Here is a 24,854-nt window from a genome sequence, read left to right as displayed (position 1 = left end):
ATAACTGAAGAGATCAAATGAAGCATTGTTATAATTTACGGATGTTGCAGGTCAAATACATGCAAAAAACATGTTCAAATCAAAATTCACTGGCTGCAAAAGTATTTAGCCCGTTAGGTCAGTACTTGATGGAAGCACCGTTTGCAACAATGACTGCTATAAGTCTTTTTGGGTAGGTTTCTACCAGTTTTGCACAGTTAAATATTTGCCCATTCCTCATATGAAAATTGCTCTAGTTCTGCCAAGTTTGATGGGAATAGTCTATGGACTGCGATCTTCAAGTCTTGCTCTAAATGTTCAATTGGGTGTAAGTCAGGACTTTGGAGTGGCTGATTAAGAAGAAAATGAATGTTCTTGAGTGGCCCAGCCAATGTGGCTTTAGCTTTGTGCTTCGGATCATTGTCCTGCTAAAATGTGAACACCCTATCAAGTTTAAAATTATTGGCTGACTCAAGCAGGTTTTCATCAAAGATTCTCCTGTACTTTGTACCATCCATTGTCCCTTATGTCCTGAAAAGCCTGCCAGTCCCTGTTGATGAAAAGCAGCCCCATAACATGATGCGGCCACCACCATGCTTCACAGTAGGGATGGTGTTAACGTGGTAATGTGCTTGCACCAAACGTTGCGCCATTTAGACCAAAAAGTTCAATTTTTGTCTCGCTAATCACAAAACGTTTCTCCACATGCCCTGCAGTATAATTCTCATGCTTTTTCACAAGCTCCATATGAGCCTTTAGATACGTATTTTTCAGTTATAGTTCTTTCTTTCCACCTGTACATAGAGGCCAGTTTTGTGAAGTGAACAGGATATTGTTGATTGATGAACACTGACCCCCATCTCGGACATAGAGCCTTGCAGATCTTTGTCATTGTTGGATTTACAGTGACATCCCGAGCCAGTTTCCTGTTGCTGAGTTTGTATGGGCGATCTGATCTGGGTGGAGTCTGGGTGGTATAATGCGTCTTCCACTTCTTAATGATTAATTTCAACCGTACTCAGAGATAATGAGTGGCTTTGAAATCTTCTTATAATCCTCTCCTGAACAGTGCTTCACCACATTGTCTGACTTAACTCTGGAAAGCTGCTTGGTCTTCATTTTTTTTTTCTGCCTTGTTAGTTGGTCAACTGAGTTGCACCTTAAAACTCAGATAAGTGGGCGAGTTTAATTTTTAAGTTAAACCACTAATTACATACAGGTGAAACAGATTACACTTATTTTGTAAGCAAGTTCAAACAAATAATTTGCTCCCTAAGTGATTTAGGGTTAATTAGGCAAAGGGTTTGAATACTTAAGCAACTGAAAAGCAAATGATTTTCTCTGTTAATCTAACTTATTCACATTTTAGCTGCATTTTTTTCAAATCTTTATCCCTTTGGAGTAGTTTGTGAGTACTCTATATATTTGATTTGAAAGCATTATGAAACAAGAAAGAGCAATCAGATTGCAGACCTTCGCCAGGACGTGTTTTAGTGGTTTTTAAGGCTTTTATGTTAAAACGAATATGGCGACTGAACCACTTGACCGATGACGTCATTATTATTATTTTTCTCCACCAATTTATCCCTAGATGACGCTCAATAAATTTCTACTTGATTGGATGAAGTTTTGTACTGGTCGAATTGTGATGTCATAATGGAGGCACATATGACATCATCCTTAACATATGTTATTCCCCATGAAGAGTTCTTTACAATGAGCCATGTCAATTTTTTGTTCTATGTAGCGCTTTCAGAGATTAGAGGTGCAAAGGTTTTTCCAAGATGGCGCCCATACCACGTGACCTATGATGTCATAATTATCATAATGGTAAAATAATTATATATGGTGAAATTTCACCACCTATGGTGAAAATTTCCTGTGTATCGGACCAACGGTTGCAGAGAAAATAATATTTATTCTGTGCGGACACAGACAAAACAGACAAACAGACAGACACGGACTCAAATGCAATATCCTCTCCTCTGGCGAGGGTAATAAGCTCAGGTGGCATCAGCATGTGAAGACTTTGAAGGGAAAATGTGATGTGAAAACGTTAAGTAAAGTAAAAAAATAAATAAACATTGTACTGTAAAAGAACGTTTTCAAATACAAGATGCTCAGTGTTGTTTTTGGACAATTTGAAGATTTCCCCACCCTCCCCCCCTGCCCTCCCCATTTTAGATGTTTATCAAATTTTTTTTTCATAGTACTGATAAATTTGATAACCATTTGGTTATAAATTGCTTAAAGAAAACTAGATGCATCATGGATATTCTTCTGTCATGTCTTTGCAGGGCACCGTGCCACTGAAAGACCTAAACACACGACCCTTGGAGGTTTTCATGTGTAGTGTGCTCAAGCGGCAGGGATATGGTGAAGGTTTCCGCTGGCTGTCACAGTACATAGATTGAAAGCACAGCACACTTGTACCTCATAGGCTGCACTTGGGACCGTATCATGGCGTATGCTCACCGGCTGTTGACAACGCAGGCTGGCACAGGGTGGAAGAACTGCTCCAAGACGAGGTGGACCGTCAAAGCATGCAGATTGTCTCCCCCTCCCTCCCTACGACTTCTTATCTTCCTTTTCCTCTTCCTATTTTCTCCCCTTTTGTGCCAGTTTAGCCAAGTTGTCTGGGAATTAAAAAAAACAACTTTTTATTGAGAAAAATCTTGGAGTTGTTTGGACTGATGGTTCTTAGCCATCATAAGATGCATCATGGAAAATTTATAATTTCTTGTACTGATAAACAGTGGTGTGGTGTCTGATGTCTGGGTTTGCATTTGCGAAGTAACTGATGCTCTAATATGAGTAATATTTGTATAAATGCATACCATCATTTCAGTAAGGGTTGGAATAGAGAGGATGGATGGATAGTTGGGTGGGTGGTGGTGGTGAAGCATTTTATTAAAACAAATATACTGAGTCATTTCTGCAAGGAACCTCAAGTTTTCATCTGCAAACATGTTCTGGTTAATGTATTGCTGATAGTTCCCACAGGTCTCTCTATTTTTATTTTACACCGACACACCACGAAGTCTGACGTCACAGCATCCTTGGAGCCTGAAATCAATAAACATTGCAAGCTACTTTAGAAAGGCAGTGTGGATTGCTTTATTTCGCACACAAGATGCACGTATTCTTTATCAATTTGACGCAACGTTTATTATTTTTCTATGAGGTTAAAGGGGACGGGTGATTATTTTTGGGGTCGGGGCAGGGTAAAAACAAATTTATAAATTTATGCATTGAATCCCTTTTGCGATTGAAGGATATTTTAACTCGTGTGGGCTTGTCACCTTTGTGTAAAGATCGATGATGCCCAACTTTGATTTTTCTGGAATGTCTCCTACCTTGGAAGTGTGCAGCATTCTGGCCATGTAATTTTTTTTTTCTTTAAATGCTTGACGTTTTCTTGGACTTCTGGAATGTTGCAACGACTTTGATAAGCACATAGTGGTTTTGCCATAAGCAGCATTTTGCAAACTTAATGCATTTGGGATACCGTAGTGATTTTTCTTTTGGCTTTGTATAGTCTTTTGTCCTACTTTGTCTAGTTTATTTGTCCATTGTACACAATAAAATTTCTGAATGTTAATTGCAGACATTCAACGTTCATGTTCTTTAAATAACGCGCATCTATCAGTTGCCATGATTTGCGAGTACAGTATTATGAAATGGACTCTTTTTACAGGCGGTTGTGAATTGACCTTGTGGTGCAGAGAGTTGGTGCTTGCATATTTTCATTTGTAACGCATGAATGTTAACCAAATATTTCCAGATACCAATCTAATTGTACAGAGGAACAACAGAACTTTTTTTGTTCACCTTGTGTACAAATGCTCTCCGTGAAATAAAAGCCGTGTTATCCATTCGTGTGTGAGGAGGTCGGGGTGATTATATTTTCTTGCTGGATGTTGGAGGGGTACTGCAATCCAAGTTTAAGCAGTGCATCAATATATATATATATATATACACACACACACATTAATTAATTATTATTGTGTTTTTTTTTGTTTTTTTTTAAATCAAACCAACCTCGACTAAAGATTGGAGGTCATTGTCATGGCCAACCAAGTGATACAAACTGGGCAAAGTGCTTGTGTATTTCAAGCTGTCAGATGTAGTGGCTGTTGATTTATTGAGGGGTAGATCCAGACCCTCAATTTATGGATGAGGGGGTGTTATGGTGCTAGATCCACAGCTTAGAGCAGGACAAAGCCCCTGAAAGCTATAACATGGTTTTGTGCTTGTTAGCTCACCTGTAACGAAGTTCAGGGGAGCTTATGTGATGGCGCGTTTGCCGTCCATCAGTCCGCAAACACTTGAAACTTCTTCTCCGACACCACTGATGGGATTGCGACCAAATTTGGCATAAATTATATTTGTTGTGTTGTGACTAAAGTTTGTTCACGGCATTAAAAAAAAAAAAATCTGCCCCTTTGAGGGTATACGGGGGGGTGAGGAGGTGGGTTGCCCTCCAGAATAGGGATTTGCTTTCTTCTCAGAAACTACACACACAATATTCATTCATATTCATTCATTCAATTTCAGTCATTCAGAAACTACACATACGATTTTGATGAAACTTGACCAAGACTTTCACCACCCGTGATATACCAAAGGATATTCACGGCATTAGAAAAATCGGGGTTTTCGGAGGTATGTGGGGAAGGGGAGGGCGGTTTTCCCCCCAAAATAGGTATTTTTTTTTGTTTGTTTAAAGTCTTATGATTATGTTAGTATGATTCTACATGCTGTAATGTCTTCTAGAAACTATTCATATTGTTTTAAAATACCCTTAGTCGGTGCAGTATACTGTTTATTCTACCAGGTGTGTCAGGAGTATTGCCCCAATGTTTTTATGCTGACATAAAACTTTATGTTGAAGCGTACATCACAAGATAATCCATTTCATCAGAAACTTCAATTATGTACTTTGATATTAGTGTGTACTCAGTATTGTACTCTCACCATATAATTGAAAAAGTGGGTGCTTGAATTGTATGCACTCCTGAAACACTGGAGCGAATGGGTTGGAATCTGGTGGTTGTGCATGGGGTGTGCGAAGGTTTTGGGTGATAATTTATACCCCTAGATGCCAAACATGTTCTAATATTAACGTTTTCCAATAATAATAAAAAACTCGACAAACCCCAGATCCTAAGCATGACGAATGCAGTGAAGATCATTTGCCAAACAAACAAGCACATGCCCAGCAGTCGTGGACGCAGTTATTACAAGCCATAACTAGAACGGCACTCAGTAGAGAGCATATACCTCCGCCTGGTCGACCATATCACTCAATGGTGAAGAATCACATAAAAAAAAATACGATTTTGACCTTTTCGTGACCTTGACCTTTGACCCGATTGCTCCCAAAATCTAATCAAATGTGTCCCGTATAATAACCAATCATCCCACCAAATTTCATGCAATTCGGTTGAATACTTTTTGAGTTATGCGAATAACATACACACACACACACACACACAGACATACAAATAAATACACAGCGATCAAAACATAACCTTCCGCTTTTGCGAAGGTAATAAAATATGCCATGGACATCCCAGAAGAGGGAGAATTAATCTTTCAGGTTCTTTACTGCTTCAAAAACGTGACAGAGTATCTGATTACTTCAATAGTAGAAAATGTTTGGTATTCCACACGTGGAGGATGCATATTTCCTGAGCCTTACAACATTGTCAGGGTGATCACAAGTATCAATTATTTATTAAATTTCCCCCAAAAATTGTGCTACCTCTGCCACCGAAGGTGGACAGAGGTTATGTTTTCATCCATCCTGTTTTGACTCTGTGAGCCGGATATCTCGAAACGTTGTCGACGGATTGGGACTAAATTTGGTGGACAGATTGGGTGTGGGAGAAGGACGAATTGATTCAATTTTGGTGAAGATCCAGCCACATTTTGATACTACGATTTTTATTTTCTTCTTATGATTTATGAAGTTATTCTTCACAATCGAGAGATGGTGCCAAAAACGATATATAGCACGATGTTTCAAACAGTTGAGGACTGATTATGACAACTTGGTTGATGAGTTCGGTAGTTGACAAGAACTAGCCTATTTTGGTTCAGGGCCGGTTCCAGATCTGGCCTATCAGTGGGATACCAAACGTAAACTCTTCAGCCTGGCAGAGGTGTGCGCTCCATCGAGTATCGTTAGTTATCTACTATAAATGGGTGTCATTTTTTGTGTCGAATTACATATCTCAACTAGAGGGTATTCGTAGAATACTTACCCTGCACAGTCAACTTGGTGTGAGCCAACTCTTCTGTTTTTGAATGTTTTTTTTTCTTCTTTGATCAAATATGGCTGCCAGACCATGTGATCGATGACGTCATAAATTTTTATATTCTAATATAATTGTTGCATCGATCATGCTCAATAAATTTAAAACTGATCAGACTAAGCGGTCCCTGTCGAATTATGACGTCATAATTATGGCACCAATGACATCGTTAACCTATTTCCCATATGGAGTTCTTTACAATGACCTGTTTCAATTTTTTCCATAGAGCAGTTTTGGAGATTATAGAGGTGCAAGGTTTTTTGGTTTTTCCAAGATGGCCTTTACCACTGAACTATGACGTCAAAATTATCATTAATATATTCTCGAGGAGGAGGCACTCCTATGGTGAAAATTGCATGTCAATCGGTCCAATAATTGCAGAGAAAAAAATTCATCCTGATCGAATCGAGCATTGTACTTGCTGAATTATGACTACGGTACTGATGACATCATCCTTAACACATCTTATTCCCCAATGGGAGCGCTTGACATTGAGACATATTAAAATTTTTCCCATTGAGTGGTTTTGGATATAGAGGTGCAACTTTTTTCGATTTTTCCAAAATGGTGCCTGTACCACGTGATCAATGACGTCATAATTATCATCAGAACAATTCTACAGGAGCCGCTCATTCTGAAAATTTAGTGTTCATCGGACTAACAGTTGCAGAGGAATTTTTTTTTAATACTGATCAGATCAAGCGTTGTACTTGTCGAATTATGACGTCATAATGGAGGCACCTATGACATCATTAACATATCTTATCCCCCATGTAGTGCAGGAACCACATTGGAAAAAGTGCCTTATTTAGTGATTCCGTTCACGCATCAGTGTATATACCTGAAAGCTATATAGTTTGGTGGAGGGGTCCTATGGGCAGTAGATATGCCCGGTTTTAATTCTAGATAGGTGTGCATTATCGATTTATAAGCATTTTGCTGATTCATTTGTGTACACCATTTCCACCACTTACTGAATTTGGTATAACGTATCTACATGGACAAATATACAGCATGGGTAGCTTTGTATGGTATCAAATTGACCGGAAAAACATACTGCACACATAGAGTACCACCATAAGGCCTTATCTTAGCTTTTCATTCTTCAAGCCACCAAAAACTTCAAAATTTTGTCAAAATTCCGTTTCAGTTTAGGTTCTAGTCCCCCATCATTTTGTTCATAACCCCAAAAGTATATGACCGAGTTATATGTTTGATACACCAAAATCATCCCCATTTATTACGCTTCAAAATAAGATCACATAATCAAGAAATGTATACCATTAATAAACTCAGTGAAGCAAACTAAGGCTACCCCCTTATTTTTCATGAAAACGAAAATGTCCATATGGCATACATATATCATGTATATACATATGTTTTCAGATCTGGTGCCCGGTTCATTCCAGACTATCACATACAAACCCGTGTATTCATTTTACTTATTCTTTAGAATCTAATTACATTTTTTATCAGCGGCAAAAGGTGCATAAATTTTCGTTTAATTGTAAATCAATGACCTAGATATGTTTATTATTATACTTTTCGTTTGTATTGCAGTACGTTGAAACCGGTGTCCTGCTGCTCTGTGCTGATGAATCCTACTCCCTAGTAACCATGGCGTCTAACACGGAACAGGAGGAGATTATTGAGCCTACGGCGGTGATGCCTGTTAAAAGGCGCAAGTTGCAGACGAATTGGTTAAAATGCCTATTCTGCCCAGGTACTGACGGTTTGTCTAACGCTAGTCATCAGGGCGTTGCGAAAGTATGTTCAGCCCTTCAAGATGGAATTCAGATTGAAACCACTGACATTACAGAACGACTGCAATCAGAAGCAACAACAACAAATCTCAGTGATAAACAGGCAAAATGGCACAAAAACTGTTATGCTTCATTCACAAACCAAACCAACATTGACCTTGTCAAGAAACGCTACATGGAAGCCACTGCTGCAGTAGATGCGGGTGATGCGAGTTCAAGCACAAAACCACTGACACGCACAGTAATACGTAAGGTTGATTGGAAGCAGTGTATTTATTGCCAGAGTCGTAAGCGTGAAAAAGTACACCAAGTCCAGTCAGATGAAGTAGCTGCAAGCATCCACAGTCAGGCAAAGAATGATCAACACCTCAAATGCAAAATTGGGGAAAATGATTTGATAGCGTACGAAGCACATTACCATTCCTCTTGCAAACACAAAGCAGACAAAATCAGCCGTTCTATTCACCCCAGTGAAATCACTGGGATTACAACTGACCCCGCTCAAGAAGATCTGATACAGATACTAGGCAATGGCTTTCAGAGTGGCCACATCTATAGCATGGACATTGTGACCGATAAATACATTTATCTTATGACACGATCTGGAATTCTTAATCCATCATGCCGGACACACGTCTTGAAACACAAACTACAGAAGCACGATGGTAACCGAATTCTATTCCGCAAACAGCGACTAGCCAACCAACCTCTGCTTCTGATTCCTGCAGCCACTACCACTGAAGATGCTATTGGGGCGATGATTGCAAAACAACAGATATCGACATGTAAAGAAAGCTGTACAAGTGATGAGATTAGTCACGAATCCTATTTCCTGCACGCTTTGCATACAGTAGCAACTAAGCTGAAATCAGATTTGAAAGAAGCTGCAGGTCATCGCGGTTATGAGAATTTGAATCAAGAGGCGGCAGAACAATGCGTACCAACAAGTCTTTACTTACTTATCAAATGGATTCTACAAGATGAGACTGATCTAAAAGACACTTCAGACCAAGGTTCAAACGATGAGGACATTGCGCCCGCCTTGCATCAACGAATCCTGAACATTGGCCAAAACATTGTCTATAACGTCTCGATGGGGAGAAAGAATACGCCAAAACATATTGGGACAGGACTGTTTGTCCACCACATGACACGGTCCAAACAACTTATAGAATATCTGCATGATGCAGGTGACAGTATTAGTTATCCTACGATCAATAGAATAGATTCCTCAATAGCTCAAACGCAATTATCAAGGTTTCAGAATAATGACAACACTTTCATTCCTGAGAGTGTTGTTCCTGGCAAATTCATGCAGTTCGCAGCTGATAACTTCGATATGCAAGAAGAAACTTTAGACGGAAAGGGCACTCCATGTTACGCAAATGGCCATATTTCAGCGGGGCCCACCAAATATATTAAACAAAGGGCATACAACTATTGGGAGAAGCACAACCCTCAGCAGTGTCCCTCCAGAATTCCATCGTATAATATCTGCTGATGCTCCAGCACAACACGTTCCTCCGCGCTTCACTCAGCCTTTATCGCAGAATAGCCTGATGTGTCCACCTTCTCAGTCATCTGAATACCGCAAGATTGATCTATTATGGGTTCTGAGTCGATTGGAAGTTGGCGATACTCAAATCAAGAATCCAAAACTACTCAAGAATCTTGGCCGCAACCCCAATGTTGACACGACAGATATCGAGCTCTTTGTCATCAAGTTGTACAGTTCAACTACAACTGCGACTTCTATCAATGATCTTCGCGTCGAACTGTTCCATCGAATTAATGACCCAGAAAAGTTACCTCCCACTCATGATTCTCTGTTGCTGCACATTCAAAGATGCAATTACCAAGCCATGGTGTGGTACAGTGCAGTTGTGTCCAAACCTGATCTACCCCAACCAGAGGAATGTGGATGGGAATTAGACGAAACAGGATTATCACCAAAACTGATGACCCTGCCACCTGTTCCTTCAGCGTGCACAGAACTGTTGACATGTGGGTGCAGAACAAAATGTACATCCCTTCGTTGTACATGCCAGAAGTTCAATCTGTTATGTAGTGCTGCTTGTGGATGCCGACAAGAGTGCCTCAATAGTCATCACTTGTCAGACGAGGACAATTCCGATGAAGACTGAGTACAATTAAGTGGCTTTTATATCACGCATTATTTGACTACATTAGATAAATGTGTTTATTTTCTTGTTTTGGTTAATGATATAACGAGACTACTGGGAGTGAAATTTGGTTTTAATCTGACGTGTCATACCACATAATCAAAGCTAAGCAAATAACATGTCGATTTCATAATCGAGATTAAAATATACTAGTGTAAAGCTAAGTAAGCTCGATAATGGCAGTACTTTTGTTTCATGTACGTATTTATCTTCTTAGCTAAACATATAAAGTTTAAATGTGTGGGATTCAAGTTACTATGGTATTGTGTAATATTTAGTTACAATCACTGTCACAAATCAAGTACATGACCCTCAACCTTTGGATATCAGTTTATTAGAAAATTGTTTATTACATAATCGAGATTAATATAATATTGTAAGGCTAGGTAAGCCTTATAGTTGCATTTATTTAATATTATATTGTAAGGCTATGTAAGTCTTTTAGTTACATTATATCAGTTTAGTATAGGAGTGTTAAATTTGCTCCATAATATACTTTACAGTTACAAGATTAATAATTTTACTACTGTAAAGCCATGTAAGCCTTATAATTACATTATAACAGTTTATTATAGTTCATAGTTGTTCCTTATAGCCTGGTGTGCGGCTTAGCGGCTTAGCTGGTGTGCGGCTTAGCTTAGCTTGGCTTAGCGGCTCGGGTGCCGGCTTGGGATCCTAGGATCCTGAGTTCGAATCCCGGTCGATCGCTGAATTAACGCCAGGGGGGTTGACTCAGCCTGCCATCCTTCCGAGGTCGGCTAATTGAGTACCAGTTCACTGGTAATTCCCTGCTTGTCGTAAAAGGCGACAAACAGGGTTGGCGGGAGGAAGGTCATCCGGCCGTAAAACATTGCTTCAAAAAGGGGACCAAAAAAACAACAACAACCACGGTGCCCGAAAAAGGCCAACCCCCGCTTTGCGGGGGAAAATGGCCTCTAAAGGTGTTTTTTTTTTTAAATAGTTGTTCCTTATGGTGGGGCGGAAGTATCTCACCTTCGAATCATACTTGTTAAATAAGGATTGTTTGAGAGTATTAAATGCCATTTTATGGCCTGCAACAACAACAATCTGTTTTGTTTAATTATTGCAATAATTCTTTGGTTTATTTCTTGTTTTCATGATTCAGACAAGCTCCAGTATCCTTCCTAATTTAATGTTAGCAACCGACATAAATATTAATACACATTTTTGGACATTTTTGTTTCCATCAAAATAAGGGGGAAGCCTTAGTTTTGCTTCACTGAGAGTTTATTAATGGTATGCATTTCTTGATTATGTGATCTTATTTTGAAGGGTAATAAATGGGGATGATTTTGGTGTATCAAACATATAAATCGGTCATATACTTTTGGGGTTATGAACAAAATGATGGGGGACTAGAACCTAAACTGAAACGGAATTTTGACAAAATTTTGAAGTTTTTGGTGGCTTGAAGAATGAAAAGCTAAGATAAGGCCTTATGGTGGTACTCTATGTGTGCAGTATGTCTTTCCGGTCAATTTGATACCATACAAAGCTACCCATGCTGTATATTTGTCCATGTAGATACGTTATACCAAATTCAGTAAGTGGTGGAAATGGTGTACACAAATGAATCAGCAAAATGCTTATAAATCGGTAATGCACACCTATCTAGAATTAAAATCGGGCATATCTACTGCCCATAGGACCCCTCTACCAAACTATATAGGTTTCAGGTATATACACTGATGCGTGAACGGAACTCACAAAATGGATATCTGGTTCCTGCACTAATGATACCATACTTGACAATGAGCCATGTTTAAATTTTTTCCATTAAGTGGTTTGGGAGATAGAGGTGTAACGTTTTTCCAAGATGGCGTCCGTGACCTATGACGTCATAATTATCAGCCAAAAAAATCTATAGGCAGAGGTGCTCCTACGGTAAATTTCATGTCAAACAAACAAACGGTTGCCGAGAAAATGGATTTTTAAAATGCAGACACGACACACACGGCACACATATCTTACTACAATTCACCAAATGTCCGTCCGTCCTCTCGAAGGTACCGCAAAAACGGCTCAACCGATCACAACAATATTTTGGGTGGGTATTCCTGGGCCCCTGGGAGTAAAATAGGCTATATTATTTTTCCAAGTTTTCCAATTTTCCAGTTTTTACAAACACTATGGAATAATATTTACCGATATGAACAGTGATGTGGCTTTTGTTGAAATTCTACAAATACTGTTTATTCTACGTACCAGGAGAGAGTAGATCGACTCCTGACGAACTCTTCCTATATAAACGTGCGGCTCCGAAGTAACATGGCAGCGTGTGCAAAGCGACTGAGAAACAGGTGTACCGGCCGCTTCCGTGTTACAGATTCGGCGCGCACTCTTCACACATAAACGTGCGACTGAGAAAGACGTGTAGCGGCCGCTTCCGTTTTGCAGGATTCAATCTTTTTTCAAAATTGGTGCCATGTACTGTGTAGATTTTGATGATTTGCGTGTGATATGATTCAACGGATGTTTATATGAATCGTTTAAAATAAAAAAAAGCCTTCAATTTCTGATATTTTGCCTTTTCATTTGGGCTTCTCAATTGAAGCCCCGTCCATAGGGCGGGTACCGTTGCTTGTGTAACCAATTGCTTAACCCTGCTTTTCACTTTGCGAGCGCAGTGTAATTAATTGTGTGCTATTTAAATGTAGCTTTTAACTCTTTAGACTGCTGAGACCTCTTGGCTCTTTGAAGACACTTAAACATCCCTAACATTCTTAAGACCCAAAAGTCCCTGATGACCCAAAAACCCATCTCATATCTTACCCTATCCAAAACCATGATCTTTTTTACCCCTGTTAATCCACACCAAATCCACGTCCATCAAATTCCATTTTTTTTCCTGAAAGTCCTTTATAGTGGCAGATAGTGGAGTCATCAGCAAAGAGATAGAGGGGATTTTCCAGAGAGATCATTAATGACCAGAAAAAGCACAGGGCCCAGAACACTGCCTTGAGGAACTCCAGCCTGGACAGGAAGGGGACAAGAGAGCATTCCATTCAGGGCCACACGTTGACTGCGACCGGAGAGCAAGTCCATGCGCCATGTGTGGAGATTTCCATGGATACCATAAGAGGAGAGTTTGGTGAGCAGGGCAGGGTGCCAGACCGTATCAAAGGCATGTGATATGTCAAGGGAGACAGCTCTGATTTCCTCTTTGGCATTCAGGACCTCCATCCATTGTTGAGACAACAGAAGAAGCATGTCCAGAGTAGAGTGACATGGTCTGAAACCAAATTGATGATCAGAGATCAAGCCATTCGAGAAGAGGAAAGATTTCATATCCGAAGCAATGATGGATTCCATGACTTTGCTGATAATTGGGAGAAGGCTGATTGGTCTGTGGTTGCTAGGATCTGTTTTTGCACCTTTTTGTGTAAAGCAGTGATATTGGCTGATTTCCAAGAAGATGGCAGATGACCTTGAGCAAAACAGAGGGTGAAGAGAACAGAGAGAGGGAGTGAAAGAGCGGCGGAGCAGGATTTTAGGACCCGTGGGCTGATGCCGTCAGGTCCAGTTGCAGAATCGGAGTCAAGGGTTGACAGAAACTTTTCCACCTTGTCAGGAGGAAAGGACACTGAGTCCAGGAGCAGCTGGGTACGACTGGGTACGGTGGGTACAGCGAGGGATGGGTTGGGGACACAGGATTTACAGGCAAACACAGAGTTGAGGCATTCAGCTTTTGCACATGCGGAGTCTGCTGTGTAAACGTTTGAGGTAAGGGAGGGGATGGAGGGGGAACAAACACCAGAAGCAGATTTGACCAGACGCCACCAGGATTTGGAAGAGGGAGACAGATAAGAGAGTTCGGTCTTGAGAACGGAGAGATAGTTTCCTGGCTCTCCTGAGGGTGGACACACACTTGTTTCGAGCTTTGTGAAAGGAAATCTACCGACTCCTCTCCGGCCTTGCTCCCCCAGCTCTCTCTGTGCTCTGTCCCCCAAATATTCCGACAGGTCGCACAAGATCTGCCAGCAACCCTCTTATGGTTAAACTGCCAAAATCTAGGCTCTCTGCTCACCTTCACTCTTTCATTCCCCTTTTCTCCTGCATCTGGAACAAACTCCCCCACTCCCTTCAATCCCACTCCTCCCTCCAGGTCTTTAAAACAGCTGTTCACCACCATCTCTTATCTTCCCCCATCCAAAACCTTGATCTTTTCTACCCCCGCTAATTCACCCCAGATACATTTTTTCGAAATTCCAACTTCTTTCCTGGAAGTCCTTGCAGTGTCCATATGTTTTATACCTCTCCCACCTCCCCCCAAGCCCTCTCCCTCCAACAGTTCTCTCGATGTCCCTGCTCTCAAATGTTGTGTTTGTGTCCTTCCCCCTCTCTCCCAAATTTGTCAACCGCTCCCCTTATTTTGTGTTTTATGTGTCGGTTTGTGTCGGTTTGACTTTTTGTGTGATTGTTAGCTCTTTCACGAGCCTCGATCTTGTATCCAAAAAAATAAAATAAAAAAAGATTTCCTTCCGTTGGATTTGCTTTCCAGGAGACGAAGGCAAGTTGTTTCTGGGCAATAGCCTCACCACAAGATTCCGTGTACTATGGACGGGAGGAAGGGTATGACAACTGAAGACGATGGGATAAATCTGTGCATGAGAGAGAGCAATTTACTTTGGAAGAATTCCCAGGATGAGTTGATGTCAGAGGCGGTAGAGATGGGAGACCAGTCCAGATGATTGATGGCTGCTTGGAGACCGTGCCAGTTGGCCTGAGTGAAATGCCAGACTCGTCGACGCTGAGCAGGCTCCCTGAGAATGGTCAGAGAGATGTCCACTTTAACAAGCACATGATCAGATGAGCCGATTGGAGCAGAAGAGCAGCAGACATTTTCAGGGAAGTTAGTCATAACCAAGTCCAGAAGAGAAGATGCTCCGTTGACTGAGATCTGGGTCGGGAAATTGACAGATTGTGTCAGTACCAGTGAGTCGCAGAAGTCCTTTGCTGAAGAGCCATGGCTGGTGAGAGAGGTACACACACCCAGCCAACTGGCATGGTGACAATTGAAATCACCACATATGAGGAAGAGAGAGTTGGGATGGGTAGATAGAAGTTGGTCCATATTATCAGACAGCGAGATGTAGATGGAGTCATCACTGTTTGGTGGACGGTACAACACACATATGAACAAAAGGTGGGAGTGGAGAGGAAGCCGTAGCCAGAGGTATTCCTGGGGGTGAGGTGGAGAGAGTGCAGTGCAAGGCGAGTGAGGAAGAGAGTTTTTGATAAAGATAGCAACCCCACCTCCAGTACGAGGCTCAGGTCTATCATACCGGAGGAGGGAGTAACCCGGGAGAGATACTAAGGAATCAGAGACATCATGAAGGAGGAAAGTTTCTGTTAAGCAGATCACGTCTGGTTTGTCAGAAGCAACCTGTATGGATAGGTACTTTTGATTGAGTACCGTGTAGTAAATTGCTACAATAATCAGTAAAGTAAATTGCTAGTCAATAAATTTCCTTCATTTTTCCCATTGACTTCAATGTTAGATTTTATGTGAGCCAGAACCAACATTTATCCTCTACTTATGTGCGTTTATGTGTGTGTATGTTTGTGTATGTGAGTGCATGTGTGTGTGTGTGTGTGTGTGTGTGTGTGTGTGTGTGTGTGTGTGTGTGTGTGGCCATATACACAGTAGCTCCATTATATGAAGATATAATATCGTGCAAAGCAGTTGTTGCCGTGCTTTATTATGGACCACATCTATCTATAATTCCAGTAATGTATGTATGTATGTATGTATGTATGTTTGTATGTTTGTCTGTGACCGCTGTTTCTCGACAACTACCGGTCCGATATACTTGAAACTTGCCAGGTATATTGCTGGGGACCCGAGGATGTGCCTTTTCAAGGTTTCATATTAATCGGAGAAGTAGTTACCGAGCTATGTCCAAAAAACGATTCAACCAATCAGAGAGCAGCGAGCTATCACGTGTGCCGAACGTGGCGAACAGACTCTGCCTCGGACGGCACATTTGAGAGCGTATTCATTTATTTCACGTTGGAAAACTATGTTGCCGTTAAACTATGTTTTAAAACTAATTAAAACTAATTTGCGATTCATCGTAACTGCGATTTGCGACCTTCCGGACAGTGAAGACTTCACTTCCGGCAGCCAATCACAGAACGCTTTGTTGCGTAGGCGTGGCCGATGTGAGAGCGAGCCGAGCGCGTGCGCCATTACGGTTCGTAATTCGATTTCTTCCGGAGAAAATAATAATTTCTCGATTTCTTATGCGCATTATTTCTCCCAATTCAGTCAGAGCGAAGGGCGGAAGCGAAGAGCGTTTTTTTTTTTGTTTACGGGCATACGGGCGGGGTAGAGCGTACGGGTAGCGTTTTTTTTTTTTTTTGGCAAGGAACGGGCACCCACGTACGGGCATGCCCTAGTCTATCTATAATTCCAGTAATCTCTGTGTGTATGCATGTATGTATGTATGTATGTATGTATGTATGTATGTATGTCTGTATGTCTGTGACCGCTGTTTCTCGACAACCACGGGTCCGATATACTTTAAACTTGCCAGGTATATTGCTGGGGACCCGAGGATGTGCCTTTTCAAGGTTTCATATTAATTGGAGAAGTAGTTACCGAGCTATGTCCAAAAAACGATTCAACCAATCAGAGAGCAGCGAGCTATCACGTGTGCCGAACGTGGCGAACAGACTCTGCCTCGGACGGCACATTTGAGAGCGTATTCATTTATTTCACGTTGGCAAACTATGTTGGCGTTAAACTATGTTTTAAAACTAATTAAAACTAATTTGCGATTCATCGTAACTGCGATTTGTGACCTTCCGGACAGTGAAGACTTCACTTCCGGCAGCCAATCACAGAACGCGTTGTTGCGTAGGCGTGGCCGATGTGAGAGCGAGCCGAGCCGAGCGCGTGCGCCATTACGGTTCGTAATTCGATTTCTTCCGGAGAAAATAATAATTTCTCGATTTCTTATGCGCATTATTTCTCCCAATTCAGTCAGAGCGAAGGGCGGAAGCGAAGAGCGTTGTTTTTTTTGTTTACGGGCGTACGGGCGTACGGGCGGGGTAGAGCGTACGGGTAGCGTTTTTGTTTTTTTTTGGCAAGGAACGGGCACCCACGTACGGGCATGCCCTAGTATTTGTAAACAAAGATAACATTTTGATACGTCCGGTTGAAGTGGTATTCCGTGTATCAATTCCCTCACATCAGGTACCTTCTGACTTCTTCTCAATAAGCAATCTTATAACCTTAAACCTTCTCTTCTTTTTCTTTAGCTACCTTTCTTGGGGTCTGGCAGTAGGAACAGTTGTGGCCCAAGTCTCTCACGAATTGGTTGACCAATCACTTTGTTGACTGGCAGGAATTTGTAATTTGTTCAGGGTACCAGCGATAACTCGCCAAAGTTTTGCAAGAGACATGATGGGATCACGGAGAAGGCTAAAATCGCTTTTTAGGGCTACACACGACATGAAAAGACAAAATTCACTTAATGTTGTGAAAAACCCGTGTGAGGTACTTTTGTTGCGTTTTCTTGTTAAAAAAGATGCATCTTGGGAAGTCAATAAAGAAACTTCTCGAAGTCAGTAAAGGTAAATGAAAAATCTTCAATGAAAAATCCTGGAGCTGACGAAAGCACGTGTTCACCGCGAGACATCCACATCGAAGTGATTGTTCGTAAACAATTCCCGATCTATGTGAGGTTCCATTGTTATCACGTTCCATTGTTACCACGTGGTACATTGTGTGACGTAAGCGTCGCTGGACTTCAACAATGAGGAGTTTAAGCACGATCAGAATCTTGGACTCTTGAGTATTCATTGTCGTTATTTATTAATTTTAAAAGAAATAAATCGTTGGTTGTTATGGGGAAGAAGAATTAATTTTGGTGGTGGATTTGGCTTGGTGACAGCGGAATGATTAAATTTCTTAATTCAATTTCAATCATAATAATCCCAAACAATGGAGTCTAACGAAGCAGGAACCACTCAAGTCTTTGGAGAACTGGCGACAAAATGTACAGTGTAACCTTTCCCTCGACCCAAACTTTTCATTACTCCCTCCAGGGAGTAATGCATTCGATCATGTCCGTCCGTTTGTGTGTTCGTGTACAAGATATCTGGAAAAGTTCTGAACGGATGTGGATGAAAGTTGGTGGGATGATTGCCCTTGGGATAAGGAAGAATTGATTAGTTTTTGGTGAAGCTCAGGATATTATTCTGGATCCAGGAATTTTTTACCATTGGAAGATAGGGCTCAGCAGCGGCTACCCACGGCGGGAGAATGCACTCTACTGAGTGGCGTTCTCGTATTTTCTTTGCGATGCTTCACATGGGGAAAGAAAGCCTGGAAAAAGAAAATGGAAAGAAAGCCAACCGTCTTGCAGATGACGGAGAGGACGTCCTTACTGTCGTGAACAACAGAAGGTGCTGCAGCTGGACTTGATGCTGAATCAAATTGCTAATTATTGTCCCATCATCTCCATTGTGAAGGCCTCTACGTGGCTGGCCTCCATATGACAATCTATTCGGCTCCATTCCAGATTTCACACATCTGGGGTCCATTTTATAGACTCTGATTTAATCGACCGTTCGTTGGGCATCAATATTTAATCATTGGGCGGACGGACAGACACCGACGTGAATTCGAGGGTTTTCTAAATAAAACTCAAGAATGCGGAAACAGACGTTACTGAAATTTGAAAACATATCACCTCGATGTACAAAGCATTTACTTCTGAAACTTGCAGTGGATTTCGTCCAGTAGAAGCCGAGAAACGAATTTTCAGTCCCAATGTTAAAGTTGCATACAGAGAAACCATCCCATATATAAAAGGAGGGGTACTTTGCACCTCCCTTGATATTAATTGAGGTTAAGTGATTGGGGATAAAGAGAGTGTGAGAGGAGAGGGAGAGACAAGTGGGAGAGAGCAAATAAGATCTGTGGCTTCAATAAGATTATTGCAAATAAGACCAAAGTTGACCTTACCATGATATTTAACTCCCCGGGGAACTTTGATTGGTCGAGGGTTATACATGACCATCACCGCCATGCCTCAACACAGAGCGCCGTCGTTCCTGTGTGTTTTGTATTTTACGGCGATGGCCCCACTTCGCACAGGAGCGAAAAAGGTTTCATAGGTTTGAACTGCATCCTCCTAAACCAGATTGTACAGACAACCGACTGAAGTACAGCACAATGACTGGTAGATTGCAGGTAAGGGAGGGCAAAATGCAGTCATTGCTGCTGTGTTTGCTTCTGGTCGTGCTTCTTGATGTAGATGAGTTGAGGCTGTTCTGGATGCAGCTTCTGCGAGTCATTGTTTGTGGATCTCCAGGTTATGTCGCATATTTAGAGCAATCAAGGCAGAACCATTGTTCCGAGTCTCCAATGTTGGTCTCGCATTCTGAGCCATCACGGCAGAACTATTTTCATGATTTTCCCCAATTTTGAGTCTCCAAGGTAAAACTCACATGCTGAATCTTGGTTGTTCAAAAGGTTCTCAAGCAAATTGAAGTCACCTCTCATTTTAGCAAAAGGGTGTTTCAGCTTTAATTTCTGAAACAGTTTCCTGGCGAAGGAAAGAATAAAGCATTCATTAACTCCATTAATTTCATATGAGATTACGATATAAACAAATGAGGCTTTGCTAAAAAATAATTTTCACTTTACAGATTCAAACTTTGAGGCCAATAAATCGGCTTAGATGTGCAAGTCCATAGGAGGTAAAACACTGTCTTATCCAAGGCAATTCAAAGTCCTCCCAAGTCAGCTCATGAAAGGGAAATTAAAGAGGGAGCCAATGAGCATCAAGTCAACGGGATTTAAGAAAGTCTCTAGCTCGACTCATTTAATGATTTGTGAGGACCCAATCAATATTAATAGATCAACGTACTCTTTCTATTTATGTGTATTTCAAAACAGCCTTTTGTTTATGTTTGCAGGACATCTTGTACATAAGTCTCCACTCTCAACAGGAGTTGGCCAATGGAATTTTGAATAATAGAAAAGACCAAAATGAGAGCAATTATTAAATAACTTAAAAAGAGAAACAGCACTGAGTTCGAGCCAGGACCATGAGCCAAGCATTTTGGTCAAATTCAAGTGAAAGGAAATATGGCCGAGTAGAAAGTAACGATTCTCATCAAGTCTGCTCAAGTAATAAAAGAATGTCAAAAAGATTTTGCTCGTCTTTTGCACATACATAAAACATATGTGGTGATTTCAACTGTCATCATGCCAGTTGGCTGGGTGTGGGTACCTCTCTCACCAGCCATGGCTCCTCAGCAAAGGACTTCTGCGACTCACTGGGACTGACACAATCTGTCAATTTCCCGACCCGGATCTCAGTCAACGGAACATCTTCTCTTCTGGACTTGGTTATGACTAACTTCCCTGAAAATGTCTGCTGCTCTTCTTCTGCTCCGATCGGATCATCTGATCATGTCCTTGTTAAAGTGGACATCTCTCTGACCATCCTCAGGGAGCCTGCTCAGCGTCGACGAGTCTGGCATTTCACTCAGGCCAACTGGCACGGTCTTCAAGCAGCCATCAATCATCTGGACTGGTCTCCCATCTCTACCACCTCTGACATCAACTCATCCTGGGAATTCTTCCAAAGTAAATTGCTCTCTCTCATGCACAGATTTATCCCATCTCGTCTTCAGTTGTCATACCCTTCCTCCCGTCCATGGTACACGGAATCTTGTGGTGAGGCTGTTGCCCAGAAACAACTTGCCTTCGTCTCCTGGAAAGCAAATCCAACGGAAGGAAATCTCATTTCCTTTCACAAAGCCCGAAACAAGTGTGTGTCCACCCTCAGGAGAGCCAGGAAACAATATCTCTCCATTCTCAAGACCGAACTCTCTTATCTGTCTCCCTCTTCCAAATCCTGGTGGCGTCTGGTCAAATCCGTTTCTGGTGTTTGTTCCCCCTCCATCCCCTCCCTTACCTCAAACGGCTACACAGCTGACTCCGCACGTGAAAAAGCTGAATGCCTCAACTCTGTGTTTGCCTCTAAATCTTGTGTCCCAAACCCATCCCTCTCTGTACCCACCATACCCAGTCGTACCCTGCTGCTCCTGGACTCCGTGTCCTTTCCTCCTGACAAGGTGGAAAAGTTTCTGTCAACCCTCGACTCTGATTCTGCAACTGGACCCGACGGCATCAGCCCACGGGTCCTAAAATCCTGCTCTGCTGCTCTATCTCACCCTCTCTCTGTTCTCTTCACCCTCTCTTTTGCTCAAGGTCAACTGCCATCTGCTTGGAAATCAGCCAACATCACCGCTTTGCACAAAAAAGGTGCAAAAACAGATCCTAGCAACTACAGACCAATCAGCCTTCTCCCAATTATCAGCAAAGTCATGGAATCCATCATTGCTTCTGATATGAAATCTTTCCTCTTCTCCAATGGCTTGATCTCTGATCATCAATTTGGTTTCAGACCAGGTCACTCTACTCTGGACATGCTGCTTCTGCTGTCTCAACAATGGATGGAGGTCCTCAATGCCAAACAGGAAATTAGAGCTGTCTCCCTCGACATATCACGTGCCTTCGACACGGTCTGGCACCCCGCTCTGCTCACCAAACTCTCCTCCTTTGGTATCCATGGAAATCTCCACGCATGGCTGGCGGACTTCCTCTCTAGTCGTCGTCAACGTGTGGCCCTGAATGGGTTTCTCTCATCTCCTCTTCCTGTTCAGGCTGGAGTTCCCCAAGGCAGTGTTCTGGGCCCCGTGCTTTTTCTGGTCTTCATCAATGATCTCTCTGACTCTCTCGAAAATCCTCTCTATCTCTTTGCTGATGAGTCCACTCTCTGCCGCTCCATTCCTCTTCCCTCAGATCGGCAGTCTGCTGCCTCCTCACTCTCTGAAGACCTGGACAAAATCACAGACTGGTCAAACAAGTGGAACATGTCTTTCAATCCTGACAAATCTCACACTCTTACTATGTCTCTCCGAAAAGATCGACTGGACAACCCTCCCATCTACTTTCTCAACAATCCTCTCCAAGAAGTTCTGTCGCTCAAGATTTTGGGTCTCACTATCTGCCATGATCTTTCTTGGGAAAACCACATTTCCAAGCTGGCCTCCAAAGCCAGTCGCCGACTGGGCATCCTCCGTCGTGCGAAGTCCTTCCTCGGCACACCTGAGCTCCTCACCACATACAAGGCTTTCATCCGCAGCTCAATGGAATACTGTTCTCCCCTATGGGCCGGTGCTCCTGCCTCACACCTAGCTCGGCTTCACGCTGTTGAAACCAAAGCTTTCAGAATTATTGGAATCTCCCGCGATGAAGCTATCTCTGAGGGCCTTTCACTCACTCACCGCAGGCAGGTAGGTGGTCTTTCTGTCTTCTACCGACTCCTCTCCGGCCTTGCACCCCCAGCTCTCTCTGTGCTCTGTCCCCCAAATATTCCTACAGGTCGCACAAGATCTGCCAGCAACCCTCTGATGGTTAAACTGCCGAAATCTCGGCTCTCCGCTCACCTTCACTCTTTCATTCCTCTTTTCTCCCGCCTCTGGAACAAACTACCTCACTCCCTTCAATCCCACTCCTCCCTCCAGGTCTTTAAAACAGCTGTTCACCACCATCTCTTATCTTCCCCCATCCAAAACCTTGATCTTTTCTACCCCCGCTAATTCACCCCAGATCCACCTTGTTTGAAATTCCAACTTCTTTCCTGGAAGTCCTGGCAGTGTCCATATGTTTTATACCTCTCCCACTGCCCCCTTCCCACGCCCCCCCCCCCCCCCAAAGCCCTCGCCCTCTCTCAGATCTCTCGATGTCTCCATGTCTCTCGGTCCCTGCTCTCAAATGTTGTGTTTGTGTCCTTCCCCCTCTCTCCCCATATTGTCTACCGCTCCCTATGTTATATGTTTTATGTGTCGGTTTGTCTTTCTGTGTGATTAATGTTCGCTCTTTCACGAGCCTCGATCTTGTATATAAAAAAAAAAAAAAAAAAAAAAAAAAAATATGTGGGTTATGGCTCGGCATTAATTAATTTTTAAGTCTATTGAATGATTTCTGTCCTAACCGAATGTTTTCATATGTTTGCTTGTGACACGAATGTTGACAATAATGAAGACATGAGATATAAAAAATAGTTCATTTATTGATTCGAGAAAATTGCATATCAACACTGTCATTGTATGTAATACATAAGGCCCATGTTGAAGCATTGTCTGCCTCCATTTCTGCTCGACCAACCAACCTCCAGGATGATTCATCAACCTCGCTCTGTTTGGAAAAGCAGCTCGAAATTACATTCTTGTTCACCCGATCCATAAAGTAAAACAAACCTGCTTGTTTCAACCGAGTGTTCCAAGGTGACAGCATTGGAGGCCAATTTGGAGATGTAGTCTACCAGCACAAGTTGTAGCTAATGGTAAGGCAGATGAGCTTCAGAGACTGTACTCTCGTTAAAAGGTGTGTTTACAAAATAGCGGAGATTTACACACTGGTCTTAAGTGAAGGACATAACGAGGACATATTTGACCTTTGTTTCGCTTCAAAGAACTGGAAACTGTGACACCAAATGCAATTTAAACAGAATGTCTCAACAAAATGCATACAGACTAATATAAAATAAATAATAAAAAAACGGGGTGATGGTGTGTTACTAATACCTAAAAGATGACATTAGAGATGGAATGATTGCATGTCATCAGTCAGCTGTTACCCAAAAGGCAATGCAGGATGACAAGACAGTACAGTTAGACATATAAAGTCTGCATACATTTTATTGAGACACTCTGTATATTCTTCTCCACCACCTCTCAACAGCAATAACAACAGCTGCTTCACTCCAACATTCTAGAGAGTGAGATACAAATCACTTCAAAGCAGATCTCGTCCACACTCCAAACATATTACCAAAGACATTATTGATATATATCAACACACTTTTGCATTCGTTTTGATCCAGTGCTTTGGTTTTGGTGTCGAAATTATGTTCTGGCCAAACCTATGTTTTAATTCGAAATGAAGACTTTTTATATTCCTGCCTTTGGAACATTTCCTGCACTGGGCTTGTGAATATTCTGCCCTCAAAAAAATGAATTGCTGAAATAATTCAAAGGATTTATGAACCGTTTTGGAATATTGCAGCATTGTAGAGCAAACGGATCTATTATATCATGCAGTACTTCCAAAAGAGTAAAGTACGTGAGAGGTCGGAAAATAATGAGAAAATATTCTGCCATGGCGCGCGCGTTCAATGAGATCACATGTCACGTGCTCGGCTATGAGCAAGGACCTACACTACCGGTCAAAAGTTTTAGAACACCTCAATTTTGTCCAGTTTTTATTGAAATTTACGCAGTTTAATGTCTCAATATACTCTGAAATTAAGCATAGAACAAATAAACAATTGGAGATAAAAAGAAATCATAGAATCATTTTGTTTAACAAAATTTAATTTAAAATTTTGACTCAGCAAAGTAGTCACCTTTTGCAGATATAACCGCCGAACACACTCGTGGCATTCTTTCGACAATGGAAATCAAATATTGTTCGGGAAGTTCTTCCCAACACTGTTGCAGAAGTTCCCACAGATGTGTTGCACTTGCAGGTTGCTTTGCTTTCACCCTTCTGTCCA

General features: G+C 41.8%; 1 protein-coding gene across 2 annotated transcripts in view; it reads left to right on the top strand.

Moving 5' to 3' along the window:
* LOC137432683 (small COPII coat GTPase SAR1B) overlaps window positions 1-3,856 on the top strand; it is a 49,134-nt gene extending 45,278 nt beyond the window's left edge. For both annotated transcript variants that reach the window (XM_068124784.2, XM_068124786.2), the window contains exon 7: window positions 2,277-3,856. In XM_068124784.2, coding sequence (XP_067980885.2) covers window positions 2,277-2,393 — 117 coding nt within the window. In that variant the 3' untranslated portion in view covers window positions 2,394-3,856. The remainder of the gene's footprint in view (window positions 1-2,276) is intronic.
* Window positions 3,857-24,854: the final 20,998 nt, after the last annotated feature.

The sequence above is a fragment of the Myxine glutinosa genome, chromosome 8, assembly GCF_964187855.1.
Source record: "Myxine glutinosa chromosome 8, kmMyxGlut1.1, whole genome shotgun sequence".
NCBI lineage: Eukaryota > Metazoa > Chordata > Myxini > Myxiniformes > Myxinidae > Myxine > Myxine glutinosa.
The sequence above is the reverse complement of the archived record's forward strand: the minus strand, read 5'-3'. Positions and strand labels throughout refer to the sequence as shown.